The following is a 14,056-nucleotide window of genomic DNA, read 5'->3' as shown; positions in this document are numbered from 1 at the left end:
TGCCGTGTTTAGGCTGCCGTAAAGCCCCAGAAAGAAGAGGAGACTGGCGACTGCATTGTTTGGGCGAGTTTTCTCTCTCGGTCAGTTTCTAAATTGCTGTCCCTCTGACCGCTAAACGTCCTAATTAAACTCTTACGGAGCATCATGGACTCACACACAGTGTTCAGTAACAGACACGGAGGTGAAGACTCAGTTCTTTGAGAACTTTGAGAGGCGGCTGCGTTTGTTTACAGTGAATCAGCTGATGAGTTTCCTGCTTGGACAGCAGCAGCAACAACAGCAGCTTTTTTGCCAACATCACTGCTCAAAAACCGCAGATATCCCAGCCCGACGACACTCAGACGAATGTAAGTGATGATATGCTGTCTGCTACACTTGTTCCCTCCCCTGAAATTTCAGTTAGACGCTGAACAGTAAAATAATTTAGCACAAAGCTATAAATCTAAATGTCTGGTATATTGTGAGTATGTTGTTGCTACACGCTGGGAGAAAACTGTAGCTGCCTTTCAGGCTACAAACACTGACGCTGTGCTGGTATCGTTACCCTCAAACTACATCTTCAGTACCTTTGGTTAGGAAACTGTTGTAGCTTATTCCTTTGCAGTTATATATCGGAAGAAGATGCACTTACTCCATACACCCTGTCTTGACTCTTCATATTTTATTATCATATGATAAAACAAACATTTTCCCTGTAAAAAATGAATGTAGTGTAACATCATTGAATGCCAACACTTGACCTTATGGACCATATTATACCTTTGAGGGTACATTTACGTTATTCACTCTCAGAAAAAAAAGGTACTAAACTATCACTGGGGCAGGACCCCTTTTGTCACTGGGGTGGTACCCTCAAGGGTACATCTTCAGTACCTTTAGTTAAGGAACATAATTGTACCATATTTCACTGCAGTGATATTTTTGAAGTTGCCTTCAAATTGACTCCACACATCCTGTTTTGTCTCCAGCCTTTTTATTTTTATTTTCTGTTTTAGGGTATGAAAAGGTACAAATAAATACATTTTGGGATAAAAGTTATTTTAGCTATATAAATTTCCCTTAAAACCATTGCCATACCTTTTGAGAGTACATATAACATTGTTTGTGCCTTGCTGAATAAAAAAAGTACCTGCACAGTACCTTTTTTTCTGACATTCTTATGTACTGTGGGGAACCATAATTTAGTCCACCAGAGAGAGCTGCTTGGATTGCATTTACTGGACGTTTGGTTTAGGGGTGGGCAAAATGGCAAAAATAGATATTCAGAATATTTTTATGACATACAGTATGTTTTCTATTTCATTTTTTCTGAAGTTTAATGAGGAGGAACAAACAAAAAAACACTAATACTACTTGAAAAACTGCTATTGTAAACTGAGTATAGTGACATTTGTTCAGTATTTCAAATACTTTTATTTAAATAGATGTTAAACAGAAATGATTATGCTGTATTTTTAATGATATGTAATTATTAATTATTCTTGTAGTACTTATAATATCAATAATATACTCGGGACACCAGAGTGTGATGTAATTTATCATGATAACAATAATATATCATCACATTGCTTCATCCAGAGAGACACAGGACACACTAAATATCCCACAATAACAATTGGAATAAAAAAAATTGCCATTGTAGTGTGTCATAATTTAAAAATGTGTTTCTTCTACACTGTAATTCCTGATTGATTGTGTTTCTAAAACATCTCATTATTAGCATTACTTAATGTGAATTAGGGATTTTGCCACACAGAAAACCTAAATTACTGGCTTATTATAGTGACCGAACCTCTCAGTTAAAGAAATTAAGATGGTCACTAACTGGCCAGTAATAGGTGCCTTGTTGATTTCAGGTGCCATTACAGTGAATGAAGAAGGTCTAATTGCTGTGGGAGAAGATGCCGTGTACATGTGGGAACTGGAGGAGGTGGATCCGGCCTCTCGTGGTTCTCCTCTATATTTTGCTCCTTCTGGTGGTCCTCCCTCTGTGTATATGGGAGCTACAGAAATCAGAGGTCAGTCACTTTATTACCTTTGGTGTATTGGCCTGCTTTCAGCAAGGAAATACGCTAAACATTAACCAGCCTTATCTCTGGCTCTGACAATGAGCTGTGAGTTTTACTGACCACACTTTTTTGTACTCAGGTTGGCACCCACAACAAAGCATGGTTCATCGCAGGCATTTTTGTCTTTATGACAATACCAATATCACTGTGGGGAATTCTTCAGCATCTGGTCCATTACACCCAGCCTGAATTACAGAAGCCCATTATTAGGTAAGAATGCCTACATAGTGTTAATAATAATAATAATAATGATAATAATAATAACTACACAACCTGGGTGAGTAAAACTAAATGCAACTTTACTGGTCTTTCTTTTTTTTTTAGTTTTTAATGGGTAACCTCAAGCAATAAAGGAAGCCTTAAAGGGGAATTCCAATGATTTTTTGAACTTAGTGCACAATTCCATCACTGAGATTTAAAGAAAGTCATTCAGAGTGCTGTAATTTGATTGTAGAGGAACTTACTGATTTACTTAACAGTGATGATAGGAACCAGGAGTTGCCATGTCTACAACACAGATATAGCCATTTTATCTACTATCCAAAACCACCAGTGAAGCCACAATTGTCTTCTGATTTTTATATATAATGTTGACAGAAGTAAAAATGTTTCCTTTGGGGACTAATGTATCTCTCCACCGTGATTGGTTTTCAGAAGACACAATTTAGGTCAAAACAAAATCTCCAGCTATTGTAAAACAATGTGTCAGGCATCAAGCAGCATAATCATAACAATTTTGTCTAATAAATTTCTGTTAGGGAGGTTTTAGAGGCATTAAACTCTTCAGACGTCTGGTTCCATTCACCACCACTTTGAACAATTTTGATTCTGTAAGTTTTTCAAATGGAAATTTTCACATCAAACCACTCTAAATGATTTTGTTTACATCTTAATAGTTGAGCTATGCAGAAATGTTTTTTTAAAAATGGTAGATTTCCCCTTTAATACCTGTTCTAACAGACCTAAACCTAGTATTATGACATTAACAATAAACCTTTATATTGCCCAGAACATTTTATTGCTTTTAAAAAGTCTAATTTCAGTGTTTCTACTATCTCTCCTTTTTCAGGATATTGTGGATGGTTCCTATATATAGCTTGGATAGTGTGAGTATCATGTTATAATACTCTGAAATGTTGACCCAGAGTCATATTTGTCATTCTATGTCATCACAAGGCATTTTACCCTTTTTTTAGCTTTGCGTACATGTCTTTGCTGTCATCCTTACCATCCTTGTCAGTAATTGAAGGCCTAACGTTGCAGAGGCACATGACTTGAAGCATCTTCAGTCAGGCCTCCTGAGCTGTGAGCTTTGACTGAAGTCACACGCTTCTCTTCCTTCACTAACAGATGCTTTTTTGTTGTTGTTGTTGTTTTTTTTTATTTCGTGACATCCTTTATGGACCTAACAACCACAGTAATCTCTTTAACCTGACCAATAGTCTTTCAGCGCTCAGTCTGTTTTTCTCTCTTCTGCCCTTTAGTGGATAGCACTGAAGTACCCCGGCATCGCTATCTATGTAGACACTTGCAGGGAGTGTTATGAGGCCTATGTCATCTACAACTTCATGATCTTCCTGCTGAACTACTTGGGGAAGCAGTATCCCAGTCTAGTTCTGATGCTGGAGGTTCAGGAGCAGCAGAAACACCTTCCACCGCTCTGCTGCTGCCCGCCCTGGCCAATGGGAGAGTGAGTGGCATCTTACATGGGCCTATCCACATGCATTTTGAATCATAAACTTTATTGATAGTTATTGTTTAATAAATCAATAATGGGGCTGTGCACAAGAAGTTCTAGAGAAAGAGCAACAGTCTAAATGAAAAGCAATGAAGGAATTTAAATAGAAGAAACAAATTAAAGAGCACAGTTTAAAGGAACCAACTCTGGCCAACTTTAACTACTTGCTACATCTGTTGTAAACATGGTTGCTCACGTCATACTGTGGTTCTGCGGTAGCCTTTAGAGCGAGATTTTCCAGTTTGAATAATCTCCTTCTGATAATGTATCTTGAAGGTAGGAGGAGCTTTGAAAAAACAAAACAGCTTTGGTGTGGAAGGAATGCAGATAGCTAAAATTTCTGCAAGGAAGCTGGATATCTTATTGCAGCCGTGTAACTATAGCAACTGTCTTCAAATCCTCCTTACATCAGAGAGAAAGGAATACTCAAACAACAGAAATGTGTCATCAGATGTGGATTACAACAAGCTCAAAGCTAAAGTTAGCAAGATACCTGTGTAAATACCTCACTTTGGTTTCTTTTCTCTGCCTAAATAAGGGGAAAAAAACCTTGTCTTTGGTATTATTTTGTGCTGATAAAGATTTACTGTTTTTCACATCTTTGTTTGACAGCCTAGGTAAGAGGTACACTACTGCTAACTTCGCTCTATTTATCAGCCTATAGATCATCGGCTAGGCTAGCACTCGGGAATGGTTGACACAGCAGTGATTCCCAGTGGTTGGGTGATGTATTTGTGCAATGCGTGTTGGGTGTTGTGTGAGAGAGCTGATCAACAATAATATATAAACTATGTATATTTTTAGATTCTGTCAAACCAATGAGGCTGAGGGATACAGTGCTGCGCTACAGAATACTGCATGATGCAACAGATGACATATCCAACTCTAGTTTTTAGGCTGGAATGCCATTTAAGTGTTAAAGTACAAATAAAATTTCACAGTACAGTAAAAGACTTCGTTGACTGAGTCTAATTAAGTGCAATATTAAGTGAATGCAGTTTAAGATTCTTTGTGCTAAAAGCCCAGTCACACTTTCTTTTGCCAGCTAGTTTTTCACAAGCGAAAATTACATTCTTCACACCCAACATTACAGGTTTGAAACTCAAATTTGCATCCTCTTCAAGTAGCTTTGGCTGCATTGACCCCTGAACAGGTGGCCCTTCATAGCACTGAACCTTCAAATATGGAGGAAATGCTATTTTAACTGTCTATGCATAAACCTTTCACCATTTCTTTCCCTCTGGCTATCAGTAAATGCATAAAAGAGAGACTGCATGACACACTGTCAGTCAGAAGGCTATATTCTTATCTTTACTGTTGTGGTTTTACTGTTTGTTTTAGATAAGTTAGCCACACAAATCACCTCACTGCTGCATCCATGCCAGTTATGTACACTGTTTTGCTACAGATCAGTGCATAGATGTAATTATCTGTTATAAACATGATCAGTTTTTTGTGTTTTTTATTTATTGTAGGTAAGTTAGCCAGCTTATTAACAGCTAAGTTAGCTTCTTGGCTAACCACAGCTGCACACATACATCTCTGTCACCAACCATGGCAGTTAGCTTCATTCTTCTGGTATGACTCAGTGTTCAGCCCTATACTCCCTTGTATATATAAGTATATTACACAGTTATATGCGGTTATTGTTTATGGCTACCAAGTTAGCTATCTTGCTAACTGCACCGACAGCTTGCTAACTGCACTGATTTTTTTTCATCGCCAATTTTCCAGACCAGCCTTGGTCATGCTCATTTCACAAGGCGACACAAATTACAAGAAAACTGCATAGAAAGAGTGTCAGCTTGTTGTTTTAAAACAGAAACTAATCTAATGAATAAGTCTCTTATTTTAAGAGAATTTAATAGGATGTTAATCTTGTATTTCCAGTTGATACTATGACAGTAGAGTATAGAACAATCAATCCTGAGACCTGTTAAATTATAGATACGCAGAAGAATCTGGATAATTTATAAAGATGTGTCATAAACTGTGTCCAGATATTGTTTATGGTGTCTGGATTCTCATTAGTGATGGCTTTATTGTAAGTTCCAGTGCATGACGGACTGAGGGACGCTTTTTTTGCTGTGTTGTATTTTTAGATTTTTTCTGTTTCTGGATTGCCTTCAGTCTCACCAGTAGGACATGTTGAGGGTTAATTTTCCGACTGCTTAATTATCATTGCATTAAAACAAGGCCCTGGGAAAGTTCTTTTTGTTTCCATTGTCTGTTTATTCCGCTGGCTGAACCCTTATAGCTGTGTGAAGTTCAGAAACGCAATGAGACAGTTCGTTTGTTTCTCAGTTGCCTGTAGACAGTAAGGAAACCTGCTGGAAGGTTTTTGGACATGTGGAGCTCCACAGCAGCCAGTTTTAAATGAGCTTCATTCAGGCAACAATAGTAATGCTTAACATGTTTTTCTGTTACTGGTTAAAATCAGTTCTGAAGTGTTTTTTTTTATGTTCGTGAGAAAGTTGGTGTGTTTTGAAGTAACATCTCTCTCACTCTGTTTTGTACTTCTCTGTTGGCTGCTCTATACTATAAATATCACCTTTCAGGATTTATGTGTGAACGCTTTGCCTTTATTATAGCTTCCATTCTTTTCGGGAGACTTGCTTCAAGTTTTCAAAGAAATATGCAGGGATATTTTTCCACACCCACAAAGTTGGTTGCAGTTTCTGCTTCTCACAATCTAAGTAATTCCAAACACATTCAGAGATGTTGAAGTCTGGACTCCGGGGTGGTCAGGCCATTGTACTGAGAACATCTGAGTCTTCTTTGTTTGATTTCTTCTTTTTTTATCAATGTTCTTTTCTCTATAAGAGCATTTTGGACAGAAACCCCTGTGAATTTTTTCAGGTTCTAAAGCAAGAGTGGAGCTTGGTTTTCTCCATTCTCTCATAAATGAACGTGGAAAAAAACTGTATCTAATGGTTTTACAATGTTTTTTAACTCCAATTGTGGAATTGGCAATTTTTCTTTGGCTTTCCCCTTCCTTAATGCAAGTAAGTCATCTTATATCTAACCTCCTCAAAATATTTCCTGACAAATGAATAACTTGTACTTTATGACTGTTTTGACTGGACATTTAATAAATGACGGGTGGTTCTGACTTTTGAACAGCTCTGTATGTGTAGGTGTAGATCAAAAATATTCTACAGTTTTTAGGTATCAGAAGTAATGTTTTGAGAACAAAAAGTTAAATGGTAACATATTGTACATATACGCTTTACAGACTCTAACTAATAACTAACTGTCTTTGTACTTTATTGAAGCCTGTTGTCATGTTCAGTAGACTTTTAACTGTGTGATTAACTGAAGTTAATCAGGCCATTGAGGATAATGTCTTACCATTTCTGTCGGCTTCTTGTGTCATTAGTAATGATTGTGTTTCAGGGTGCTGTTGCTGAGATGTAAGCTGGGTGTTCTGCAGTATACTGTTGTGAGGCCCGTCACCACAGTCATTGCTTTGTAAGTGCCCTGTTTATCTCCTGGGTTCTGCTTGTCCAATAATACTTTTCAGGCCTTGAACATATGACAATCTGTTTGTGTTATATGTTTCATTTAAGCTCAATGTGAACATTATATACAGTCATATGCAAAAGTTTGGGTTCCCCTGGTCATATTACACATTTTGTCAATTTAAGTGAAAATAAGTTCAACATGTTCTCTACAGAGAATAAACGCATAATATGGCAGTTTTGTTTTTTAGAAAAGTGCAGAATTAAAAAAAAACATAAAAAATGTAGCTTTTGCACAAGTCATTTTGTGCATTGAAATGCATTAAAAATTGTGTTCTCTGTAGAGGATATGTTTTATTTACACTTAGCAAATCTCTCATAACTACAGAACTTGTGCATTAGTAATTTATAGTAGTTATTGAATAGTCTTAATAAGAAATGAATAACATGCCTGCAGTTTAAGCTCAAAGTATTTGCGAATGTGTACACATGGTATCTTGTTTATGCTTATGTTTTTGTGCTATTAGAATCTGTCAGCTTTGCGGGGTCTACGACGAAGGAAATTTCAGTTCCAAAAATGCCTGGACCTACCTGGTGATTGTGAACAATCTCTCCCAGCTTGTACGTTACTCTCCTTATTAATCTTCACTCTTATTATTGTAACACATTAAACAGATGAGAAGTGTGTTGGTCAACACATCCTGTTTAGAATTGTAACTGAACTGCAAGCAGTCAGTTTTCTCAGGAAAATAATTACATCACATTATTTTTCCCCCAAAATCACACCAATCTACCACCTTATATAGGAACATAATGCATTTTGTTCTTTTTGAGCATGCTCATTTAAACACAATAAAGCAAGTTAAGTTGTTGCTAGTAGTGGCCCCTCTAAACTCCACAAGACCCTAAATGGAATGAACTTCTCTTTGAACTGAATGTTCAGTTCAGGTATAGTACTCTCTTGAATTGAAGGTGCCTAAAAGGCTTCTTTGCATGATGCCAGAGAAGAACAATTTTTGGTTTCTTAAGGAACCTTTCAATGGATGGTTCTTTAGAGAACCATCCATCATCTAAACCGCTTATCCTTCTGGGTCGCGAACCACTTTTATAAATGGTATGTGTGGATGAACCTTATTAACGTTTAAAGAACCTTCACATAATGCAGAGGCACCTTTAAATTGGTTTTGCAAACCTTAAAAATGTTCTTCACACTCTCCTAAGTGGAAACCAAAGATGTTCTTCTATGACTTTGTTAAAAGAGCCATTTGTGGCGCCTTCTTTTTTATTTTTAATTTTATTTTGTTAAAGAGTGTTTGCTTTGCAAAAGTCTTAAGCATCTCTGAAAATGATATGTAAAGCCATTTATGTGGCAGTAAGCATTTATTTGTTCAAAAAGCAGTATCATTAGAATAAATACAAATAAACAAGTAATACATTTGACTTTTAAACATTTCCAAAGCTCTCAAATTGCGATTCAGTACCTTGTATATCGAATCAATCATTTATTAAATTAAATCATGACAAATCCATGCACTGACTAGAATTCAAGAAGTCAGGAACCAAACTTGTGTTCTTTTAACTATACTTTCCTAACCATATTGTGTTATATATATATATATATAGTTATATAGGGGGTTTACTGGCAAAACCACACTTAACTCAGTGTTACACAATGTTCCTGCCAGCCTAAGACCTTTGCACAGTGCTGTGTTTCTAGTTCATTAAGGATGGTTAATGAATATAACCAATTTTTGGAGATGTAGGCTTTTAATGCTGTCAGTGAAGTGGTACTAGATGTTGTATGATCATAGAGGTTGCAAGCATGCTATATTGAACCTGCACGTAGGACCTGAAACAGTTGTAACTGAGACTTATCCAGATCACTCTCTCCATCGTTATCTATTAGAGCTTTCCAGAAGCTTACATGAGATCTCTGCAATGTCTATGGGACTTTTCAAGGCCAACCACATACTAGTGCAGACTGTAAATGTCCTATTTTATTCTCAGTTGCACTTACAGCTGATTTGACCAAACTTTTAACATGTCTTTATTCAGCATGTATTTATATACAGTGCACCTATTTTTTTCCCCCCAGTTTGCCATGTACTGTCTGGTGCTGTTCTACAAGGCTTTGAGAGAAGAGCTGAGTCCTATCAAGCCTGTGGGCAAATTCCTCTGTGTCAAACTTGTCGTGTTTGTGTCATTCTGGTAAGTCAATTCAATATGTCATGCTTCACCAAACGTGAAACATATCAAACCATAACATTATTAGACATAATAGGACTCTGTTCAAGCATATTACACTTGTCATTTCACATGTGTCATATATGGATAAGATTTATCTACATTCCAATTGCAGATTTAAAGTGCTCGTTTTTCGACATTACATGCAAATCCATGAGAAGAAGCCTGGTGCCACAGAAATGTTGTTTTAAACAGAACTTAAGGGAAAAAAGTGATCCAGTTTGTATGAAGCATTCAGTGTAAAAGGCCACCAGAGCGGTTACACACAGCTTTTGTTTTGACGCACATGATTTCGCTAGTGAAAGAGATGTATATGCAGTAGTGATGCAGATTATACATGTGGCTCAGGCCTGTGACCAGTGACAGTTATCTGATTTACAGCGTTAACTGCCCTGAGTGACGGTAAACTTTGTGGTCAAATTAAAGACGAGTATATACTGTGCAATAATTTTTTATTTTTTTGGACAAAGACCAAGCTCCAACTTGCATGTGGTCACTGTGCTTGCTTCCATATCCACTTCAGAGTTGAGAACGGTCTAAAAATTACCAGAAGAAAAAATGTTGCTTTTATTTTTAATAGTCGTGGTGGTAAAGTAGTAGTAATAAGAGCTGAGTCCTATCAAGCCTGTGGGCAAATTCCTGTCAAACTTGTCATGTTTGTGTCGTTCTGGTTCTCCAGCTTGTAGTAGTAGTAGTTGTTGTTGTTGTTGTTGTTGTTGTTGTTGTATCTCCGTGATTACATCTGGTAATGCTTCTTTACACATCATCAGAGGTAATAATAGCCCTCAAACCGAACCCACACGGTTATTCAAATAAGAAGATTCTGTTACTGGCACAGGTCTAACATGGCTTGAAGAGACAAACATTTACATCGGCATGGCTGTGTTTCCAGTGTGAGCGAACAGATGGTAATCCATCTCCAATGTGTTGGTTGTCTTCGTTGCTTTTTCATGATCATATAGTCGTTGAATCAGCTACATGAAATGGCTGAGTGTAAATAGACTCTTCATAACCACTGTATGTTTGCTATAATTCTTGTCTGTATGACACATATACCACATACAGGCAGGCTGTGGTCATCGCGTTGTTGGTGAAGGTCGGAGTGATTTCAGACTCTCATACCTGGGACTGGGACAGCGTGGAGGCTGTGGCCACCGGACTGCAGGTGCACTCTTATTTTTCTTCCACTAATTAGTATTTTCATTAGACACTTAAATTAAAAATGCAGAAAACTCTGTGGCGTTGAATATTGTCTTATAGTACCTGCTGATGGTCAAATGTGTTCAGCTTAAATATATTTGAAGGAAATTTTCTCCACTCTGCCAAAACTATCCATTTCCTTTACAATCAATCTTGTAATAGCATTTGTTCATTCCTTGCATCCCAAACTCTGATGGTCCTTTTCACAAAAAAGCTCCAGTAATTGCTGATTGTATCTGAGTCTGACTGTTGGATAGATTCTTTTAGACTGTTTAAGTTGCCAGTCACTGTCTCAGTGATATTATGACAATAATATTAGTCATCCAGTTCACATTTTGATGTACTCCAGCTTCCAACATAACCTAACCAAGCAATCTGGAATACTCAATATCTATGAATACCTGGAACATGTTTGATAGCAAGATGAAGCAAAAACGTGTACTCACTGGGGGTCCACAAGGTTTGAATTGCAAAAAAAAATTTACTCTTATATATTTATATATATATATATTATATATATATATATATATATATATATATATATACATATATATATATTAGTGTATTAAGGTTGCTTTGCCCTTGCAGGATTTTATAATCTGTGTAGAGATGTTCCTGGCAGCCATTGCCCACCACTACAGCTTCACCTACAAGCCTTACATCCGGGAAGCCGAGGAAGGCTCCTGCTTCGACTCTTTCCTGGCTATGTGGGATATCTCGGACATCCGGGCTGACATCTCTGAGCAAGTGCGCAATGTTGGTAAGTCACAAGTTTTCAGGGAGGCTCCCACGTGCTGTGCTTGTCTGTTTCTGGACAGGTTGTGCCAGCCTGGTTTCTTCATTTTAAGAATTCTGCCAGCAGATGCCTGCAATTGTTCATACACTGCAAACAAAGTTCATTTACACCTTTTGATGTCGTTTTGAAGTTTGCAGTCATTTGACTGGCACAAATTACAGCAGGAAATGTTCAAGGGTTCTGTGATTGGTTGGCAGGCTTGTTAGAAGGTAATATGGCCATCTGTGATGCTGTAAATGCTAAGTAACTGTGCTTTTTTTGTCATAAGTTTTCCATTCTGAATGATATGCAAACCACTCTGTGCTTTCCACATTACAAACAAAGCGTTTTCTGTCGATACAGCAGATTATTTTTATAATTCGGCTAACCTCCAGCACACTTAAGCTGTACAGAAATACTGCACATTTTACTCTTCACACACAGTAGCTTCCAGGCTAGAGCTAACTTAGCTGCTTTAGAGTAATATCCTGTCTTTTTAGCTCTTTTTCTTTTTTTTTTTTAAAGATGCGGAAAGCTTAAGTTATCCATGCAGTAAAGCTAGCATTTCAGCATGTAGCAGAAAGAGAGAGCCTCTGTCTCTCTCTTAAAGCCCACTTATGTAGTTTTCATGAAGATTCTGACGTTCACTAATGTTTTCTTATTTGGGATTTGTTCTTAGGTAAGAACAAAATCTACACACACTCAAGAGCATAAAGGTGTAAACAACTCTTGTGGTTTAAGAACACATCATGAATCTGACTTAAACTTTATCTTAGGACCTTTCTCAACAACACATTTAAGAAGAAACTTAGGGAGATATTCTTGAATGAGGCCCATTGATTTTCAAACTTTTAAACAGTACTATATCCAGGAGAAAATTACCTTTCTTTATGGTTTTGTTATCTACTAAAGTCTCATCACCGTCTTACAGGGAGAACAGTTATGGGCCGGCCGAGGAAGAACTATTTTGGTGAGGAAGCAGAGCAGGATGAGCACACCGGGCTGCTTTCAGATCCTGCCCTCGAGTCCTCGTCCACACCCCCGTCGCCAACGGGACGCTACCAGGGCCTGGGCCGCACCGTCACACCCCACTCGCGCTCCGCCCCTGCTGAACTGTGCTCCACGCCGTGGGATGGAGATGTGGATGACATCACACCCAGTGTGTTGTCAGGTGACCCTAACAAACAGCTGCGCACAGACTACGCTGCAATCACTTAGCCTGGCTTTCACTTAAGCTACCAAAGCCAATGCAGGTAACTCACATGAACCTAAATGAGTGTTATCTGCTGTTTCAAATGTGCGATTAATCTGTGCCCCAGAAGCTAATATTCACTGGTTACTTGCATTTAAAATGTATGGCCAAAGGGGGTTTGGCGAAGCTTTGGTAGCTAGGGCATATTTGGGATTTTTGTTGGCCACCGTTCAGGCTAGGTCATCTGTTTTTATCATGCCCTTTAAGTTTTTTGCTGACCAAAATAAAGAGGGCAGAAGACAAAGCACACTGTAGTCGTAGTGCAGCAATATCAAATTTTCTCCACAACCCCTGCCTGATCCTACTAGACAGCTGTATGAATGTTAAATGTGAATGGTCTACAATTTGAGACAACAATAGCACATTCTACCTTCTGTTCAGAAAAGCTCATTTACATTTTTAAGTTGTCTTTTGTTTTAAATTAGTAAATCACTTGATGCTCTTGTGACATTATTGTTATGGTCACAGTTCATCTGTTGATTAAGACACTAGTGATGATTTCACTCGTGGCCCAAATCGGTACTGACCGCTTGCAGAGGTTGTTTTGAGAGAAGAACTGACGGTGACTCAGAATGAACTGTGTGCATTATCAATGCTAAGGATGCATTTTTTGACATCAACATGCAGTTATACTAGGGGCACCCAAACGTTTGCATACAACTGTACTTCCATCTTAAAAGGATATTCCAGCATTTTACAGTTTTATTCATTTTATTATGAATAGTGATGTTTTATTGAGGGCTATGTTTCAGCCAGTATAGGATGAGAGTCACTTTCCATCTAATATAAGCTTGCATGTGTATTTTATCTGAACACATAAAAATGGACTGAAAGAGACCAGAAATAACTTTTTTTTATTAATGCACAAAGCATGGGCTATCCCTTTTATATAAAGTGTGTGCCTGACTGATTGTACACTTCATCAGTTTACTTTGGTCCTGACTGGGTTATGCTGTTTTATGTAGAAGTTCATTTAAAATGTCTCTTTTTCTCTTCTGAACTGACATTTTAAGATTATTTTATAAGTTATTGTACGAATATTAAGGTAATTTTTATCAACCAAAGGCACACTTCATGATGTTCATGAAATCTGTCTAAATTTCAGGTCTTGATTTATTTTGTATGTTTTCATAATGCCTGATGCAGACCATTAACCCATCCTAATATCTGATCAGCTGTCTATACCTGCAAAGATGTTTCTTAATTCTCTTTTTATTTGTTTACCTCCATATTTCTGCTGTTATAGCTCTGTCGAAGATGCTTCTATATGTCACAAATCAATAAATGTAAGAGGGGAGTCTGTAAGAATTGGACTGT

At 37.6% G+C, this 14,056-nt stretch overlaps 1 protein-coding gene across 1 annotated transcript; it reads left to right on the top strand.

Moving 5' to 3' along the window:
• tmem184c (transmembrane protein 184C) lies at positions 1-14,044 on the top strand. The gene is made up of 11 exons (XM_036574925.1): positions 1-347; positions 1,857-2,018; positions 2,149-2,279; positions 3,139-3,175; positions 3,554-3,759; positions 7,204-7,278; positions 7,796-7,889; positions 9,364-9,476; positions 10,578-10,677; positions 11,301-11,472; positions 12,419-14,044. The coding sequence occupies exons 2-11, from the start codon at positions 1,902-1,904 to the stop codon at positions 12,703-12,705; spliced, it is 1,332 nt and encodes a 443-aa protein (XP_036430818.1). The 5' UTR covers positions 1-347; positions 1,857-1,901; the 3' UTR covers positions 12,706-14,044.
• The last annotated feature ends 12 nt before the right edge of the window (positions 14,045-14,056 follow it).

Source organism: Colossoma macropomum, unplaced genomic scaffold, assembly GCF_904425465.1.
Source record: "Colossoma macropomum unplaced genomic scaffold, Colossoma_macropomum, whole genome shotgun sequence".
Classification (NCBI taxonomy): domain Eukaryota; kingdom Metazoa; phylum Chordata; class Actinopteri; order Characiformes; family Serrasalmidae; genus Colossoma; species Colossoma macropomum.
The sequence above is the reverse complement of the archived record's forward strand: the minus strand, read 5'-3'. Positions and strand labels throughout refer to the sequence as shown.